The 17,986-nt window shown below is 47.7% G+C and overlaps 1 protein-coding gene across 3 annotated transcripts in view; it reads left to right on the top strand.

Moving 5' to 3' along the window:
* PRAG1 (PEAK1 related, kinase-activating pseudokinase 1) overlaps positions 1–17,986 on the top strand; it is an 81,243-nt gene that overhangs the window by 35,683 nt on the left and 27,574 nt on the right. The window contains exons 1-4 of one of the 3 annotated variants that reach the window (XM_038399235.2): positions 1,488–1,809; positions 3,390–3,481; positions 5,821–6,239; positions 8,998–10,862. In XM_038399235.2, coding sequence (XP_038255163.1) covers positions 5,874–6,239; positions 8,998–10,862 — 2,231 coding nt within the window. In that variant the 5' untranslated portion in view covers positions 1,488–1,809; positions 3,390–3,481; positions 5,821–5,873. Of the gene's footprint in view, positions 1–1,480; positions 1,810–3,389; positions 3,482–5,820; positions 6,240–8,997; positions 10,863–17,986 lie in introns of those variants that run through there. The other 2 variants (XM_038399233.2, XM_038399236.2) reach the window with 2 other exon arrangements.

Here is a 17,986-nt window from a genome sequence, read left to right as displayed (position 1 = left end):
TGGGGGGGCTGCTGGGGGGGATTTGGGGATGGGGCTTCAAGGGGGGCTCCAGGGCAGGGCCGTGGGGGGGCTGCTGGGGGGATTTGGGGATGGGGCTTCAAGGGGGGCTCCTGTGCAGGGCTGTGGGGGGGATGCTGGGGGATATGGGGATGGGGCTGCGGGGGGGGGCTCCAGGGCAGGGCCGTGGGGGGCTGCAGGGGGGGATTTGGGGCTGGGGCTGCGGGGGGGGGGGGCTCCAGGGAAGGGCCGTGGGGGGCTGCTGGGGGGGATTTGGGGATGGGGCTGCAGGGTGAGGCTCCAGGGCAGGGCTGTGGGGGGGCTAAAGGGGGGCACCAGGGCAGGGCCATGGGGGGGCTGCTGGGGGGGATTTGGGGATGGCGCTTCAAGGGGGGCTCCAGGGCAGGGCCGTGGGGGGGCTGCTGGGGGGATTTGGGGATAGGGCTGTGGGGGGGCTCCAGGGCAGGGCCGTGGGGGGACTGCAGGGGGGGATTTGTGGATGGGGCTGCAGGGGGGGTCCAGGGCAGGGCCGTGCGGGGGCTGCAGGGGGGGATTTGGAGATGGGGCTGCAGGGGGACTCCAGGGCAGGTTCGTGGGGGGGCTGCTGGGGGGGATTTGGGGATGGGGCTGCAGGGGGGGCTCCAGGGCAGGGCCGTGGGGGGGCTACAGGGGTGGCACCAGGGCAGGGCCGTGGGGGGGCTGCTGGGGGGATTTGGGGATGGGGCTTCAAGGGGGGCTCCAGTGCAGGGCCATGGGGGGCTGCTGGGGGGATATGGGGATGGGGCTGCGGGGGGGCTCCAGGGCAGGGCCGTGGGGGGCCGCAGGGGGGGATTTGGGGATGGGGCTGCAGGGTGAGGCTCCAGGGCAGGGCCGTGGGGGGACTACAGGGGGGGCACCAGGGCAGGGCCGTGGGGGGGCTAACGGGGATTTGGGGATGGGGCTTCAAGGGGGGCTCCAGTGCAGGGTCGTGGGGGGGCTGCTGGGGGGATATGGGAATGGGGCTGCGGGGGGGCTCCAGGGCAGGGCCGTGGGGGGCCGCAGGGGGGGATTTGGGGCTGGGGCTGCGGGGGGGGCTCCAGGGAAGGGCCGTGGGGGGCTGCTGGGGGGGATTTGGGGATGGGGCTGCAGGGTGAGGCTCCAGGGCAGGGCCGTGGGGGGACTACAGGGGGGGCACCAGGGCAGGGCCGTGGGGGGCTAACAGGGGGATTTGGGGATGGGGCTTCAAGGGGGGCTCCAGGGCATGGCCGTGGGGGGGCTGCTGGGGGGATTTGGGGATGGGGCTGCGGGCGGGGCTCCAGGGCAGGGCCGTGGGGGAGCTACAGGGGGCATTTGGGGATGGGGCTGCGGGAGGGGTCCAGGGCGGGGTCGCAGGGCGGGGCTCAGCGCCCGGCCGCCGGCCGCGCTGCCCCAGGAGGAGGAGGAGCCGGCGGGCCGGCCCCCCCCGGCGCTGTCCCGGGCGGGCCGGCTCGCAGGGCGGCGCTCCGCGGGCGGGGCTGCGCGGAGGCGGCCGGCGAGGTTCGTGTGTCCCCGGGTCGGGGCCGGCGGGCCGGTGTCTGAGCCTCCCGCCCCCCGCTGCCGGGCAGTCCCGTGCCCGGGGGTTCCCGCAGCTTCTCCCCACTGGCGGGCACCGCTCCGCAGCCATCGCGGGCTGTGTGCGGCTGCCCGCGGCTGGGTTTCCCTCGGCCTCCCCGGGGGTTTCCTTCTCTCCCCCCAGGTTCCTGGGGAGCAGATCGCTCGGTGCCCGGCGAGCCAGTGAGCCGATCTCTCCTAGCCGCCCGGGGGGCTCCCCTGCGACTGTTTCCCTGGCCGCAGGTAAGTCCCCCCTCGAGCACATGGCTCCCGCAAAGCCACCGCAAAGCCCAGCCCGCAGGTCTGGCTGCGATGAGCCTCGCCAGCCCCCGGCCTCTGCCACCAGACTGGAAACGAACCGAACGGAGCGGAGCGTTTGCAAAGCGGAGACGGGGAGTTTTGCATAAAGTGGTCGAAGGCCGGAGCATTTTTCGTCTACGGTCACTGCAACCCGTGAAACAAACGTGGTCCACGTTTGTTTAAAGCGAGCTTGCTTTCAGGCTGCGCTCCTGCCATTGATTGGATTGCAGTACCCCTAAACAAAAAGAAGTCTTAAAATCGTCTTTCGACTCTTAACTCCCGTACTTTATTTAACTAGTGTAAGGCTGCCACTTCTTCTTTGCCTGCTTGTGCTTCTTACCTCAGAAGTGTCTAAACATGGCTCGGTTGAGTTAAAATTGCCTTGCTTATGCCTGCAAGTCAGACCCTTATCACCTTGGCATTAGTTTAACATACTATACAACCGGCTATCCTCTATTTTTCTTTCAGAGTAGCAGCCCTGTTAGTCTGTATTCGCAAAAAGAACAGGAGGACTTGTGGCACCTTAGAGACTAACACATTTATTTGAGCATAAGCTTTACCGATGAAGTGAGCTGTAGCTCACGAAAGCTTATGCTCTAATAAATGTGTTAGTCTCTAAGGTGCCACAAGTACTCCTTTTCTCTATTTTTCTATCACCCAAAAGCATGTGATCGCTTTTAGTGGCCTTTTATTTCATTGAAAATTCGGATTCTTTGAACTTAGTGATTCCAGGAACATTTGGTTTAGCAAGTTTCTACTTGTTGCTTGTATTTCATTTCCTGTATTTTGCAGTATTGGGAATTTTTGTGTACTTTGCAGTAGAAGTATACATTTAAAATTACATTGCAAATCTATATTTATGGAAATCCTCTAGCATTGTATTGGCTTCACAGCTCCAAGTGACTTGATTTGTCATCGGTGGAACTGTTATGGACAAATTTTTATATATAGATTCCTGTTGAATAAGATGGATTTTGCATGGGGGAAAAAAAGGAGTACAGCTAAGTCTGTGGCTGGTGTCACCCTTTCACAGAATTTGCATGATTGGGATACTTCTATTACTCCCATCATTGCTCTTCCGGACCTGTGATAGTATCAAAACTTACTGTTTAAATTTCCACTGATTTAAAAATAATCGTTCTATACTACATAATGTAGATACAAGGTAAAGTTTTGCTAACAATTTAATTACCGCAGCATGGCTGTATATGGTAGTAGTTGTTTTCAATGTTGATGTTACAAGCTTGCAGCGATTCGGGAAGCCTTTTTCAAACAAACAAAATCAGAATGTGATCTTCCGTTCTAGTCCTTTTGGCTCCACAGATAACTTTAGGGATGCAAATAGGTTTACCTTTTGAGCATTTAATGCTGCAGAATGTGTAGTTAGTTAAATGTCTGAGAAGAATGTACACTTGTATTTTCAAATGTGAAATTATAAAAGGTGCATGCAATGACTTAAATGACATCTTTGGCCATATGTGGCACAATGAGCTAAAAAATTAACGAATTATCATCTATTGCAGAATTTCTTTTTGCCTAATCTACTGCAAAGGATTTGGGGATATAGAGTCACAAGAACAAAGGTGAAAGGTTTGTGGGTCACAGGTGAAAAAAGGTAGAGATCCCGCACCTTAGTATATTCTTTAGTGTGGTTATTAATGAATTTTAATTAAATAACATTAAAAATGAAAATTAGAAAAGAAGCAATTAATAGCTTCTTTGATATGGATTTAAATGAACTTGGCTGTTACTGCCCTCCCCTCCAATTATTTTTATTTGTCTTTAAGTTGTGTCACATGACACAGTAGTTCTTGCGTGGCTAGTTTAGCAATTTTTTGTCATGGTATTAAACATGTTTCCCGTTATAATCCTTTTGCCTACTTTTTGATCCCACTACTAGTATAAAAGGGAAATTCTGCTCTCCGACTGTCCAGACATTCAGAGTTCTAAAACCATTAATTATTGCGTTATAAATCAAAAGCAATTTGAAAAATCTGGAGGGAAATAAAGCAGGAATATATTATTTTTAAAAATTTGTAGGCTACGGTAATGGGTTAATTATACTGAATTGTGGAGCTCTGGCATTCACCCCATAGTTAATGTTGCAATTGAGTTTCCATTAGTACCATATTTTCCCCCTTCTGGAATCCACCAAAAAGCAACATTTGACACACACACACACACACACACACTCTCTCTCTCTCTCTCTCTCTCTCTGAGAACTAGTGCAGAGCACCAAACTTTAGTTGATCAAAGTCTAATTTCAAAAACGAACTTTTAAATTTGGACCATGGCTAAAAATTGTTGATTCTTGTGAGCTTAGTATAATGCATCAAATGACTGAGTTTTTTTAAATAAAAGCTCAGCAATCTTTAGCCCTTTTTCCTTGCAGAGAGAGACTTCAGAACGTAAACTAATTATTAGGGAGTCTTGTCAGCGTAAAAAGGATCGGTTTTCAACCAAACAACCCAGGGACTGCCAAGTCTCCTAAGACTTGCACGAAACTGATGATTCCTTCAGCACTCAGGAGGATCATGGTGATATGTGCCTACAACGTTAATTTCATTTTAATAATGTTTTTGTGAGGCTGAGACTTAGCATATGATGTCTTTGTAGTGCCACCAAAGGATACTGGAGCCTCAATCTGCAGCCTAAGTTTGGTAAAGCTAGTGCTCTTTGCTTTAGGGGATTTTGTTGATAACACTCGGCTGTTGCGATGGGTTAATACACTATAACACAAAGGACAGTGTATACAAAAGCTCTTATTCAGAGTTCAGTACTGAGGCCTAGGGGTACTGCTATCCAAAGGATTTGGGAATGACTTTAGTTCAAACCCCAGAATTTCTCTCTCGCTCCCTAAAGCCCTGATTCTTGGAATGCCCCAAACTAGTGAGAGTTCCTAGGGAAGAGAGTTGCTTCATGTTGCTTTACATTAGCATCTGTTGACCAAAGGAACGTTTTAGGAATAAAAGGGCTAAGGGAGAATTCAGTATGGAAGGATTTTCATTGAGAGACATGTTTTATCTGCACATCTTCCCTTCTCAGCAACCCCATGGTTTTCCTGGGGTCAGCTAAATTGTCCCTGATTTCTGGGACTCCAGTCCCAAAGATTTCTCTTAGGGGTTAGTTTCAGGTAGCTGTTGTGAGAATTTGGTTAAACTTGGCAGTAAAGAAAGGAGAATGACCCAAAACAGAAAAACTGTTCCTGGGGAATTTTCTCCTTCCATTAGTGGAGAGGAAAAAGAGACAGGATTCCTTGTCTGTAACTAATCCAGGAGCAGAGAGTGGTTAATCTGTGTGTGTTCAATTTCAACCTTGCAGACAGTTAATTGAAACTATTATTTGTAACTACAGGTAACACAGATAAAAGCTTTCTTTCTCTCAAATCAGATCCCACAGCCTTTCTTTCTGTTCTTGGAAATGGTTTCTATTACTTTCCCATATAATCCTGATTTAGGGTGCAATTACTGTTAAATTTCAGGGGGATTTGGTGGTTGCCAGGGCACTGGGTTACAGGACTCTGAGCTCTACCCTTTGCTTCGCTAGTCCTGTTTCTTCCAGAAGTAATTTTGTTTTTAAAGGGAATTCCTCCCCCACATCCCACTTTCACAACCATGAATGGATATTTACAAGACACACCCTCTGTATCAGTTGCCCTTACCCTTGGTCTAGACCCAGTATGAGTCTGGTTATATGTGCTTGTTAAACAATGAATTACTTCTCGAAGGAATGCTGCTTGTTTGATGTACTCTCCGTCCTTGTAGAGTTATGCATAGAAGTTGAGGCTTTTTAGGTGATTGTATAGGCTTTACCTAGCCAGTGAAAGAAGCCTTATAAACTGTGAGCCTTTGTAGTGAAAGTAGAGTAAGTGTAATTATAACCTCCCCTCCCCACTCCCCCCCATTTAAATGAAAATCTTCCAATTGTCATGTATAAAACGTTCTGCCTTTCCAGGTAGCTCAGCTACAGGACAGTCTTAAACCTTTAAGACCATCTTCAAAGGGTGAATGCAAAATGAACAGCAAAGCTCAGTACACAAGATGCAGAGGGCCATCTGTCTGAACCAGGAGGACTTGAAAATGTCTGTGTGCAGTAACTTTGTGGAGCACATTTGGAAGCCTGGCTCCTGCAAAAACTGTTTCTACTCCAAACGTTCCCACAGGCTGCAGGCATCCCTGGAGCTGGACGCTAGTAGTTTGCCCTCACGCACCCTGAATGGAATTAGAGCAAAGGCTGAGGATACACCTCTGGAGGATGAGTGTGTAACTGCCGCATCTTATTCGAAGCCAACGATTGCAGTGAAGCCAACAATGATCAACCCAGATGTTTCTGACATCTGGGCGGATGTGAAGATGAATGCAGATATCTCGCAGGTAATGATTAATAAGGGGTGTGGTGTTGTACAGTGCTGCGCCCGTTATAATATTTGCTTTTGGTGGGGAGAAATAAGGGTATTTGCTATTACAAGATTATGGTGTGTCGACCGACATGACTTTTTTATTTCTGGGTGTGTGTAAGGCCAAGATCTTCCTTTTTGTCTCATCTGCCTTCCACTAGGTTTTAAACCCCTTGGCACCAGAGGTTTGTGTTTCCGCTGCAAAATGCTTGGCTTCCTGCAACACCACTCATTAAATCTAGTGGGACCTTGTGTAAATTAGATAATACTGACCAAGATCACAGACAATTCTTGAAGAATCATGTATAAATCTGATACTTTAAAATAATGTTAGTCGCTCAGTATCTTGTTACATTTTGAATTTATTTATTTATTTTATTTTTCCCTGGTGAAAATTTTCCGCTTGACAATCTGAGGATTGAAATCCTCTGTTTATATGCTCCTGGGGCAAACAGGGCCTGCTTCCCCTCACAGCCCCGCCATGTGTCCCTCCATCCTGACTGGGAGGGACCACCCGTAGGAGTGAGAGGATCTTCATGCCCAGAAAGTCCTTGGCCTCTCTGCTGAGACTGAGAGCAAGTTTGCCAAATGCAGCCATTGCTGTGGTGTAGATACCTGCTCACTAATAACTGAACAACTTATTTCACACAGACCATCAAACCACCATCAGCTGTTAATGGTTCACTGTCAGGGTGGGCTGATAACCTGGCAGCCTAGTGAGTGTTTCTCTTTTCCACTGTAAATCTCCTGAACCATTCAGTCCCCCCTTAATATCTTCCTAAATCTGATGGCTGAGGGGAGAACTGCGTATTGAGCAATGGTTACATCCAGAAATGGGACTAAGCAGCAGAATTCAGCTCAGTGTTTCTCCTGAAGTCTGGGGGCGTTCAGCTCTGGAGTTTTGATTCCCAGCCTTTCTCGCTATGCCAGATAAATGCTTGGTTAGGAGCTTGAATATTGTGTGTTTTAATTTTGCCTGATCCTACTGTCTTCTCTCATATCCTTGAAATCTCTGCCTAAGCAAACTGATGACTAACAGTGCTAACCCCCCCCCGTTCCCCCCCCACTAACCAGTGAGCAGAGGAGGTGTGTCAGTGATATAGCTGCAGGGCAAGGTCTTCCTCTGGTGGCTGATCATTATAGCTGTGTTGAATTCATCCTGCACCAGCCAGTCCTTTCTTTGAAACAAAGGCTGCTCCCACCCAGCCAAAAAGCTGGAGGATTTCGTAATGTGTGCCCTTCTCCCCACCTACAGTGGGGGCTGCTAATAATATACTCTGCTATAGTAAACCATTTTATAGTGAAGTGGAATAAAAGTGCTCCAATGCATTTTATTAGAGTTTCAGTACTCTGCTTTGCTTCTTTTTAGGGCCAAATTCTCATTCAGGTAAGCACAGCTTAACTTCATTGAAGCCAATGGAGTTATACTGGTTTTCCTCCTGTTAGTGAGAGCAGAATTTGGCCGATGGTGAAGCTTTAGTTCCTTATAAGTGGATTCTACCATGTCAAATCCCTAGGAATGCAACAATTTAGCATTTAACAGGCATGGGTTGCACTCTGCATTCCATGGGATTCTCACTTCTCTTCCCTTATTGAACAGAGGACAAGAAGATTTATCACGATCTCGTGGGGGAGGGAGGTGGCAAGGAAGATTCCTTGATTCCTGGTCTTTGTTACAGCTGCTCTCCAATGGGAGTAAAGATAAGGTCTTCCTGAATGCGATGGGCATGCCCCCAGATACAAACAGTAGAACCTCAGAGTTACGAACACCTTGGGAATGGAAGTTGTTTGGAACTCTGAACAAAACGTTATGGTGGGTCTTTTAAAAGTTTACAACTGACCACTGACTTAACACAGCTTTGAAACTTTACTATGCAGAAGAAAAATGCAGTTTTTAACCATCTGAAATTAAACAAACACAGAAACAGTTTCCTTACCTTGTGAAATTTTTTTTTTAAACTTTCCCTTTATTTTTCTAGTAGTTTACATTTAACACAGCACTCTACTGTATTTGCTTTTGTTTGGTTGGTTGGTTCTGCTGCTGCCTGATTGCGTTCTTCTGGTTCCAAATGAGGTGTGTGGTTGACTGGTCAGTTTGTAACTGGTGTTCATAAGTTGAGGGTCTACTGTAGCTACGAGTGCCTCTGGCAAGGGCAGGAAGGAAGAGGTGCGCTGCTACCACTTCCAGATGGAAGAAGAAGGGATCTTTTGCCAAGTAGGCCCTCTCCTGTTACAGTGGAAATTCCACATATAATGAAGTGTTTTTCATGAGGGGAACCCTTCGTTATAAGAGGGTTCCGTTCTGTAAGATGTACAGCTACAAAGCTGCTTTATAAAATGGAAAGGGGACATAATGACACATGGAAGATATATTCTTTGTAATCTATGCCTCTTTAATTCTATGTCGATGGCTCTAAATAGAATACACACATACCGTGCAACAGGTTGAAAACGTTATTCCCTGTCCTTGATAAGAACCTGACTAGGAAGGAAAGGGGATGCCTTATTCACTATATTGACATAATTAATAATGCAAGGACTGCAAAGGGTGCAGAAAGTAGAACAAGTGTAGCTTCAGCAGATAAGGCTGCAATAATCACCTGTGTGGTGAGTACACAGGTGCAGAGCAGAACTAACCACACACCTGAGGGAAGTCGGCAACAAAACACCATTTGCCATTTTTCTTTCTTTTAATGCCCGTCCTGAACGTGTGTTTTTATCTTTGGCCCATGTAGGTCAGCTGGAGAATGGCATCTGAAACTCACCTCATTGTGAAGCCAGGAGAAGCACAGAGGACATGCCTCGATCATTTCAGCACCAGTGCTGTGAGAAAGCCCTTCGTTCATGATACACCGAATGACTGTGCTCCTCAGTATCTCCCAGGCTGCTCCAGGGCGGGCCTGGAAAACAGAGGGGAAAGAAATATTCCCTTCAACAGTTTGGTGTTGGAGGGCGAGATGGATGGATGGGAGGACAGAGCTATGCTTCGCAACAAGGAGAAGCTCGCCTGTCCACAGAGAGGGTTCTGCCACCAACCATCCATTTTTGCCGACCGAAGCACTGATTCCACCCCGGACTCTACCGGATGTCCAGCCTTTCAGCAAAGGGAAGGCACGGTGCTGTCCTCAGAGAGCAGTGACAGCTGCTGCTCTTCTGGCTCTGAGAGCGAAAGTGGGGAGTACTGTTCGATCGCAGACTATTGTAGAGAGAGTCCTGTCCCACCAGACGCTCCGTGTCCACAGAGCAAGGTGGCATGGCATGACTGTGAAAAGCCAGCCCCGAGGTTCTGGGGGCAGCAGGAATCTGCGGGGAATCCATGGGCAAAGACGAAGGCAGTCAAGTTTTGTGAAGATGAATGCAGGCCGTTGAACTTAGACTCGAGTTTGCAAAGGGAACACTGTTTACAGGACTCTCTACAAAATAATACACGTTCGGAGCAAAAAACATTAGCACTTATCTCTGGCACTACCACCCCGTCAGACAGTGTGTTGAGCAGCAACTGTCGCAGCAGTCCCCTGACTTTGCCCCAGGAGAACGATTGCTGTCCTCTCCTTGAGCAATCGAGTCTTGTGCGAGACAACCCCGGGGAAAACTCGAGAGACCCTCTGAGCACCATCCCAGCACCACAACATGCCCCTCACACACAGCCTGCCCACAGCGAGCCCATTTATGCCGAGAGCACCAAGAGAAAGAAGGCGCAGGTAAATAATTCTGGCATGCTAACAAAGAGAGAGGGGCCAGCACGCAACCCTCTCAAAGAGCAGGCCCATGGCCTGTGGCGAGATGGGGTGCGGTACCTGAGCAGCGAAAGGGAGTACCAGGATTCAGCCACACAGGTAGCAGCAAAGATTACCATTATGGCAGCGCACACAGAGGAGGATAACAGGACAATATTTCTGAGCAGCCCAGACTCGGCTGTTGGGGTCCAGTGGCCCTGCACTAGCCCCACCTCTCATCCAGACTTTGCAATCCCTTTACCTTCCTTTGGGCACAGAGAGGGCTCTCAAGCCAGCAGTGAGATGGGTTCGGGTGAAAGCAGCCCGAGGTTTCACCAGCAAATGCAGAGCAAGGGTGTAGTTAGTGAGAATCCCACTGTTCCCCCAAAGACGTCCATGAGCAGCCCATCTGGCAGCGAGGGGACTCCCATGCCTTCAGTCAAGTCTCCTGGGGCAGAACTCTGTGACAGTAATGGCCACGGTGATGCCAGCACCCAGTTCTCATCAAGGAACTGTACAGATCCTAGTGCCTTGGGGACTCTGCCTTCTCTCTGCTCTCATAGTAACAGGGTCTCTGCAGAGGAGCCCAACAAGGGTCCTCCAGGCTCGTCCTATGAGAGGAGGCATAAATACTGCGATGCAGGATGGAGCAGGCAGTGCCGGATAGAGGAAGAAGAGGAGGAAGAACCGGGCTTTTTAACCTGCAGACAGGCCAGGGAAGTGCAGAATGGAACAGCTTGTCCCCATCACAGGGAAGACTGCTCTGGGCAGGACAAAAAGACTGGGATGAGCAAATCAGCATCTTTTGCTTTTGAGTTCCCTAAAGACAGCAGTGAAACTGAGGAATTTGCACCACCTCCTCCACCTCCAAAGAAACAGCACAGGTATAGACTGATGTGTGTGAGTGTACATGTGCTAATTTACATCCTGTGGATAGTCACAAATGATCTGTTCTAAGTCAGTGGTTCTCTACCTAGTTGCCATCGTGGGCCGTATATGAGGCCAATAATGTGTTATATGGGCCGCATCCAACACTACCTGTATGGCCCTGTGGATGTCACATGGGCCGGAACTTTGTTCTGATTGGGCCACAGGTTGAGAACCACTGTTCTAAATGCTTCCAGCCAAAATGTCTGCTGCAGGGATAGATTAGAAGGAAGCTTCCTCCTTATGTCCTTATTTAAAATCTAAACAGCCCGATTAAAAACTGACTTTCTGGAACATAAGGAACTGCTGTGTAGCTGTATAATTGCTTTCTCAGCATACCAGATTGCCTGTAAGCCCCTCTGCAAATGCTGTGATTAGTTATGGCAATGAGTCGGGGCTGATACGAAGAAATAACCTGTTTTGTTTCTCCTTTGATCGTTGTATTCATATGCCAATCACATAGAGATCCAGGAAATTCAGCATTTCCCTGACATGGGCAGAGAAGCCCTCGCATGTGCAGGTATACTCTGGAACAAACTGATGAACGTGGTACAAGATCCTAGATTATTTATCTGTCTCTGTTATGAGGGAGCTTGTAGCACTGCCTGTCGATAAGGTTGCTCAACGCTTTCCATAATAAGACCCTGTGTTCAGTTGCTTGTAACTTTGCCACACTTTAACCATCTGCGCTGACATTTTCCATGTTGGGCATCTGCCTAGGTTGAATTTGTTTGGAAATTTTCAGCTAAAATGATTCAAGAACAAAGTCGGGGAAAATACCTTGTTTAGTGTGTGGTTTAAAAAAAAAAAAGGTATTGCAGACATCTGGTTGAGAAGCTCTAGCACCTCCCTGCTGTGAAACAGGGACTTGAAATTTGGTGGTACAGGATGTGATCATGTAACTAAAGACTGTATCATGATGTGTATACACAAGAAGGGAGAATTAAGGTTGCACAAGCCACCTTCATTTTGGCATATTCTAACTTTTTATATAATATAAAATATGGGTGAAAGCTGTCCATCTGGGAAGGACATAGTTGTGCTAGGTATTAAATCACACTAGGCTTCCACTATATAATTGGCACTCTCAAAATGCTTTAAATTCTTTATCTTTAGCTGAGTGTCCCTCAAAATTTAAATCCAGTCAGGAGATCTAGTAATAACTAATCTAGTGTCTTTCCTCTTCCAGTCACTGGTTTGAATTCAGCCTAGGTCAGTAGTGACTGAAGTACTAACACCTGATTGCTCTCTGGTGACCTGGGAAAGGCATTTGGTGGGCTCTGTCCCATCTCAGTGCCCCGGTGACCCCATCACAAAACCCAGATCCATACCTGGACATCCCCAGTGAGTGTTAATGGAGAAGCTAAGTATTGCAAGTGCATGGAGGCTGAGCTGCCCTCTCACCCCTAGCTAGGGCCCTCTCAGGTCATGGTTAAGGTATATTTATTGGCCGAGGAGAGTTGGGAATTTTGCAGGCCTGCTGCCCGTGCCCTCCCTGTACTTGTTCTGGGGATAAATGTCAATGGAGGAGCTCAGCCTGCAGGGCTGTCAGCAGTTTTTGTCAGAGCAACTTGAAACAACTCAGCCCAGTGCCAGATCTCTCAGTACGATTGCACAGACTGAAAACTCTGCCAGCCAGGTGCACAGCCACTGCAGTGATGCGGGCCATGTAAGCCCTTAGATCAGTGGATGTGAGTGAGGGTCACCACCACACCTGAGAACTGGGTTGGGGATGGTAACGTTTGAGCTGCCTGGCTGCGTGCGAGATGATAGATTCACAATGTAGCCGGAGTCAGGGGGTGACTTGTGGCACCACCCTGGGAGAGTGCTTGGAGAACAGACCCTGGTTCCCTCGCTCACATGGGTTTATGAAGGTTTCTTACAGCGTAACTAAGAGAAGAAATGAGCTTTTTGAAATGGTTTAACAGTGAACAAATGTCATTGGGGGAGAGAAATGAAGCAAAGAACAAAAAGCTTTAAAACTCATCCCAGGCCGAGGGACAAGAGTGCGTTCCTAGCATGGCATGTTTTCTGAACAGGCCTACCTTACGTGGCCCCTAAGCAAAGCCAACTTCAAACGCTCTTCCTGCTGAACTGGGGCACATCCAGGTTGCAGGCACAGTCAAGAAAGGGGCTACCGAGAGAAAGAGCTTTCATGCTTTATTCTGAGCCTTTAAAGATATCCGCTGAGACATTTTTAGCTGTGAGCCCAGGAATTTCCTTTCAAGGCTATTCCCTGCTCTGTATCTTGCATTGAACTGTGATTTGTGATTGAGATTTGGTCTAGTTCAGACCTAAGAAGCAGAGAAGGTTGTGGTGGCTGGTTGCTATTGGGAAAGGATAGTTTTAGGACCTCCCTGAGTCTCACTTGAGCATGCTGGAATTCATACAGGAAATGATTCATAGGAGAGAGAAACAGAAGTCCCGAGCAGGGCCGGATGAAGGCAATCTGTGTCCCTTGACACCATCAGTCCCTCTGGCCCTGCCCCTCCATTGTGGCCCCAATTACTATTTAGCGTGGCAAGGAGCTCCCTCCTTCGCCCAGAGAGGCAGGAGCAGAAGTAGGGAGCCCCTTTTTCCCAGTAGAAGCAGCAGCAAGGATCATCGTCCTCCACCTGTGAGCAGCTGGGGTCTTCTTTCCATCTAGAATGGCAGCGGTGGTGGCAGGAGGACCCCTCATGCCAACACCCCAGTAGCTGGGGTATCTGCTTGAATGGGGGGTCAAGCCTGCTGCATTTTTCCCCTCCTGCTGGGCTGGGGTTGGAGTTAGCACCCCTCTGGAGGCAGGAGACAGCTCTCTGCTCTCAGAGGTATTGTCTCAGGCTCTCTGAACACTCAGGCAGAGGTTACTGCAGTTGTTCCTCTTGAGTCACCTTTAAAGCTTTTCTTCACATCTTTGAGGGCCAGAAAGTACTTAAAAATACTGCGATTCTGACATCCCTATTGCATGACTCCCGTGGCTCGGGTCCTAGTTACGGGGGTGGTTCTATCTACTTGTACCTGGATGACAGACATTAGTCATTATGTCTCACTAGCAAATGCCTTGATCCAAGCTGCCAAATCTACCTGCTGTCACGCAAAGAGCACAGACTTGCCCAGCTGTCAAATCTCCTGCAGCCACCACAAGAAGCTACCTGATCAGGGGCACAGCTGCTCCAGTTGGATAAATTCACAAAGATTGGGGTCCTGTTGAGTGCCCTCGTTTTTCTTTTAACCTCTACTTCTTTGAGCATGTTTCATGCACAGGATGCTGTATTCTTATTTGTGTGTATGATTGTATGCGTGTACGGGGTGTGTGTATATATTATTACTCCTCTTGATCTTTGACAAATACTGCAAGCAACAGTTATACAAACTGTTTATTTTCTTAATATATGAAACCTTAATAAATATTATTGATTGAAGTGGTCAGAACACAGTCAAAATTTAGTCGTGGAAGATGGGAAAATCTGTTTCTTTGGCTTCCATGACATTGAGACTCATGTGGATGTGTGAAGCTAGATCCTTACCTGTGGCTGAGGAACACTCAGTGCAACTTGGGAGGGGAGAGGTGTGCGCAAAAGTGACTTTCAGCCAACTTTGCACTCCTCATCCGGAGCAGTCTGTGTGCAGGTCTGGCCCTAGGCGTACTTTGGAACTGTCTAAAGGCTGCTCTCAATTATGCTAGCTGTCAGTGGCCTTATAGCAGCCATGCATTGCCCGTGTGCAGGGAGACATGGAGCATGCCCACTGTCAACCAGCCATGCCCCCTACGCCAGCCTGAGGGAGGAAGGGTGGAAGAGGAGTCATTGTGCCAACTTTATGGCACCGAAGGATCCTTCCACATTGGTGTGATCCTCCCATGGCCTGCTAAAATAGGTTAGGACCATTTTGTGCTAGCAGAGCTATGTAAAGCAGACTCAGTAAGCGAGAATCTGGGCCTTAATATTTCTTGCTCATTTAAATGTCTAGTTATAATAGTAAACAGATCTTTGCTACACACTAGAAACCAAACAGAAGGTGGCATTAGTTTTCGGGAGACTGGTGAGCTTTCCCACTTGGTAGTCAGGCTAATGGAAGACCAAGCATGTCATAGAACCAAGTAGGGAAACGGCTTTTCTTTGGGGAGTAGATAAGGAATGCTTGAACATAGTTGCCTTAAACTGTACCTTGGTGAAAGGAGCTTTCCGCATCTATCAATGTGTGGGGAAAGTAATGGGAAGGGATAAGAGATAAATATGAAGGCAAGAATGGTCCTTTGAAGATGTCTGACTTTTCAAGGTAAAAGGAATTTCCCATTAACTTCTGTGGTGCCTTCAAGCAGGAGTCACCTTGAGACTTGACAAGTATAAACCATGTGTCCTGACAGTTTGATAGTGCAGGAAAAGAGGGTCACAGTAACACGTTGTATATTGAAGTTAAGCCTCACGCACTCTTCCCAGCGTTGAATGTATTCGTTTTTCCTTTTACATCTTGTGCTTTACTGCATGCGGGTGATTGTGTGCAGGAAAATGAAACCTATTTGATTAGTTTTTCTAATGACAATTACTTATTTTAAAGCAATTTAGAATATATTTTCATATTAATTTCAAAGTTGAGAAACAAAGACCAAACATGTAATGTGTTAAGGTTGTTCACTCTCAGCTATAACAGTTTAAAAAACAAACCAACAAAAGCCACCTTTGCAGTATTTTCATGGTACAAATAAGGCTGTAGTGTGGAATGAGAGTTCTCTCCAAGGTAGCTGCAAGCACATTTACAGACAGGTTTTAAATAATGGGGTTGTGCCCCTTTTTTTGTATTTTTCGATACATACAAAAAGTTCTGGACCTCTTCTGTATGTTTAAGGGGGAGGGGTACTGCTTGTTTTAAAATTAGACTGTTAGATCTGGTCTCTCCTGGAACTCTGTAGAAAACCAAAGAACTAGTTGAATTATGACATCACAAGAAAAGAGATGAAAAGCTGATTAATTGAAAGGGGAAGGGATGTTTAGTCTGTTTCAAATTAATTAGCCACTGTAACTGTTTACAATGCGATGTGGTGGATTCTCCATTGCTTGGAGTCTTTAAATCAGGGGTGGGCAAACTATGGCCTGGGGGATCCCACCGGGGAGCAGGGTCCAGGGCTTGCCCCGCTCTGCGCGTACAGTGGCTCTGCGCAGTTACTGGAAGCAGCGGCATGTCCCTCCTCTGACTCCTACATGTAGGGGCAGCCAAGGGGCTCTGCATGCTGCCTCCGCCCCAAGTGCCACCCCTGCAGCTCTCATTGGCCAGGAACATGGCTAATGGGAGCTGCAGGGGTTGCACCTACGGACGGGATAGCATGCAGAGCTGCCTGGCTGCACTTCTGTGTAGGAGCCGGAGGGGAGACATGCCATTGCTTCTGGGAGCTGCTTGAGGTAAGTGCCACGAGGAGCCTGCATTCCTGACCCCCTTCCCCAACCCTGATCCCCCTCCTGCCCTCTGAACCTCTAGGTCCGAGCCTGGAGCATCCTCCTACACCCCAAACCCTCATTCTCAGCCCCAGCCAGAGCCGCCCCGCACCTCAACCCCCTTCCCCAGCCCGGAGCCCCTTCCTGCACACTGAACTCATTTCTGGACCCACCACAGAGCCTGCTCCCCCAGCCGGAGCCCTCACCCCCTCCCGCACCCCAACCCCCAATTTTGTGAGCATTCATGGCCCGCCATACAATTTCCATACCCAGATGTGGCCCTCGGGCCAAAAAGTTTGCCCACTCCTGCTTTAAATCATAATTGGATGGCTCTTTCTAAAAGATAGGCTCTGTTTCATTCACAAGTTATTGGGACTGATGCAGGAATCCCTGGGTGAAATTCTCTGGCCTGTGTTACGCACCAGGGTTAGACTAGATGATCATAATGGTCCCTTCTGGCCTTAAGACGTATGACTCTAATCTAGAGATTTTTTAATGGCTTATAAAAAAAGATTAAAGTTATTTTTGGCATTAGTCTCTAATTGTTTCCAACATAATTAATACATCTTCATAATATATTCTAATAAATACATGACTCATTTTGAAAGCGAATAGATGAGTATGGCTTGACAAATTCTGTTGTTAGTCTGTGCTGTAAAAAGGCAAGATAAATGAGATCAGGGCACACAAAGGCTGCCTGTTTGAGGTTGTAGCTTTTGACAGAGGCTTTAGTGTCTTACCACGAAAAAAGGAGAGAGACATACAAAGTGGTGATGGTAGAAACAGAATCACAAGGAAAAAGCTTAAAATGCAGAGAGATCAGATTAGTTTCTAACTGGATATGATTGCCAAATGGATGATTACGCTAGATCTGGCTTTATGAATTGGTGTACGATTTTACATGAGTGTCTAATGCTAGTTTTCAGAATTTTATCATCTATTTAAAACCCTCCATAGGGCCAGCTTCTGCTATTTGGATTTGTGTGAGTGGATCAAGTGGCTGAAATAAAGTATTATTCTGGCCGCAATACACTTTTCTTTATAATTTCCTTTTTGTTGAATTTTTTTAGGCATACAAAGTCTATTCAAGTCAGAAGAAAGAATGATGGAAATCAACTTTATTTTTAACTTCCTATTTCTAGGACACTGTAAATGCATGAACAGTAACCAGGATCATTAAAGCAATCTTAAGATAGATAGCCCGCTTTACAGTTGCCATTAGGACAGCCTTAACTAAAGTACTGTAAATATGTAATAGTGAGGAAAGTAGAGAACAAAATATATCTACAGAACACGCAAATGGTGACCTGGAAGCGCTTCTTGTGCACTAGAGAGTGTTTCATGGGGCAAGGTAGCTTCAGAGGCCAGCTCAGCAAAGCATTTAGGACTGCGTCCAGCTCTGCTGAAGTCACTGGAAGATTTGCCACGGAGCTCCAAAGATGCAGAAACAGGCAGTTAGACGTGCATTTCAGCATGAGGTTAAGTGCTTTGCAGAATGAGCGACAAAACCAGGAACGCTTCTGGCATTGTGGATGCGTCGTCAGATTCTTTTGTCGGGACACTTGCTGACATGAAGGGACAAAGGGAGAATCAGTGTTCTAGTACAGTGAAATAACTGGCTTGCAGTAGTCTCTGTGGATGTGGTGTCACTAGATAGATGGAGACACTAC

Source organism: Dermochelys coriacea, chromosome 4 (genome assembly GCF_009764565.3).
Source record: "Dermochelys coriacea isolate rDerCor1 chromosome 4, rDerCor1.pri.v4, whole genome shotgun sequence".
Taxonomy (NCBI): domain Eukaryota; kingdom Metazoa; phylum Chordata; order Testudines; family Dermochelyidae; genus Dermochelys; species Dermochelys coriacea.
This window is presented reverse-complemented; position numbering and strand designations above follow the sequence as displayed.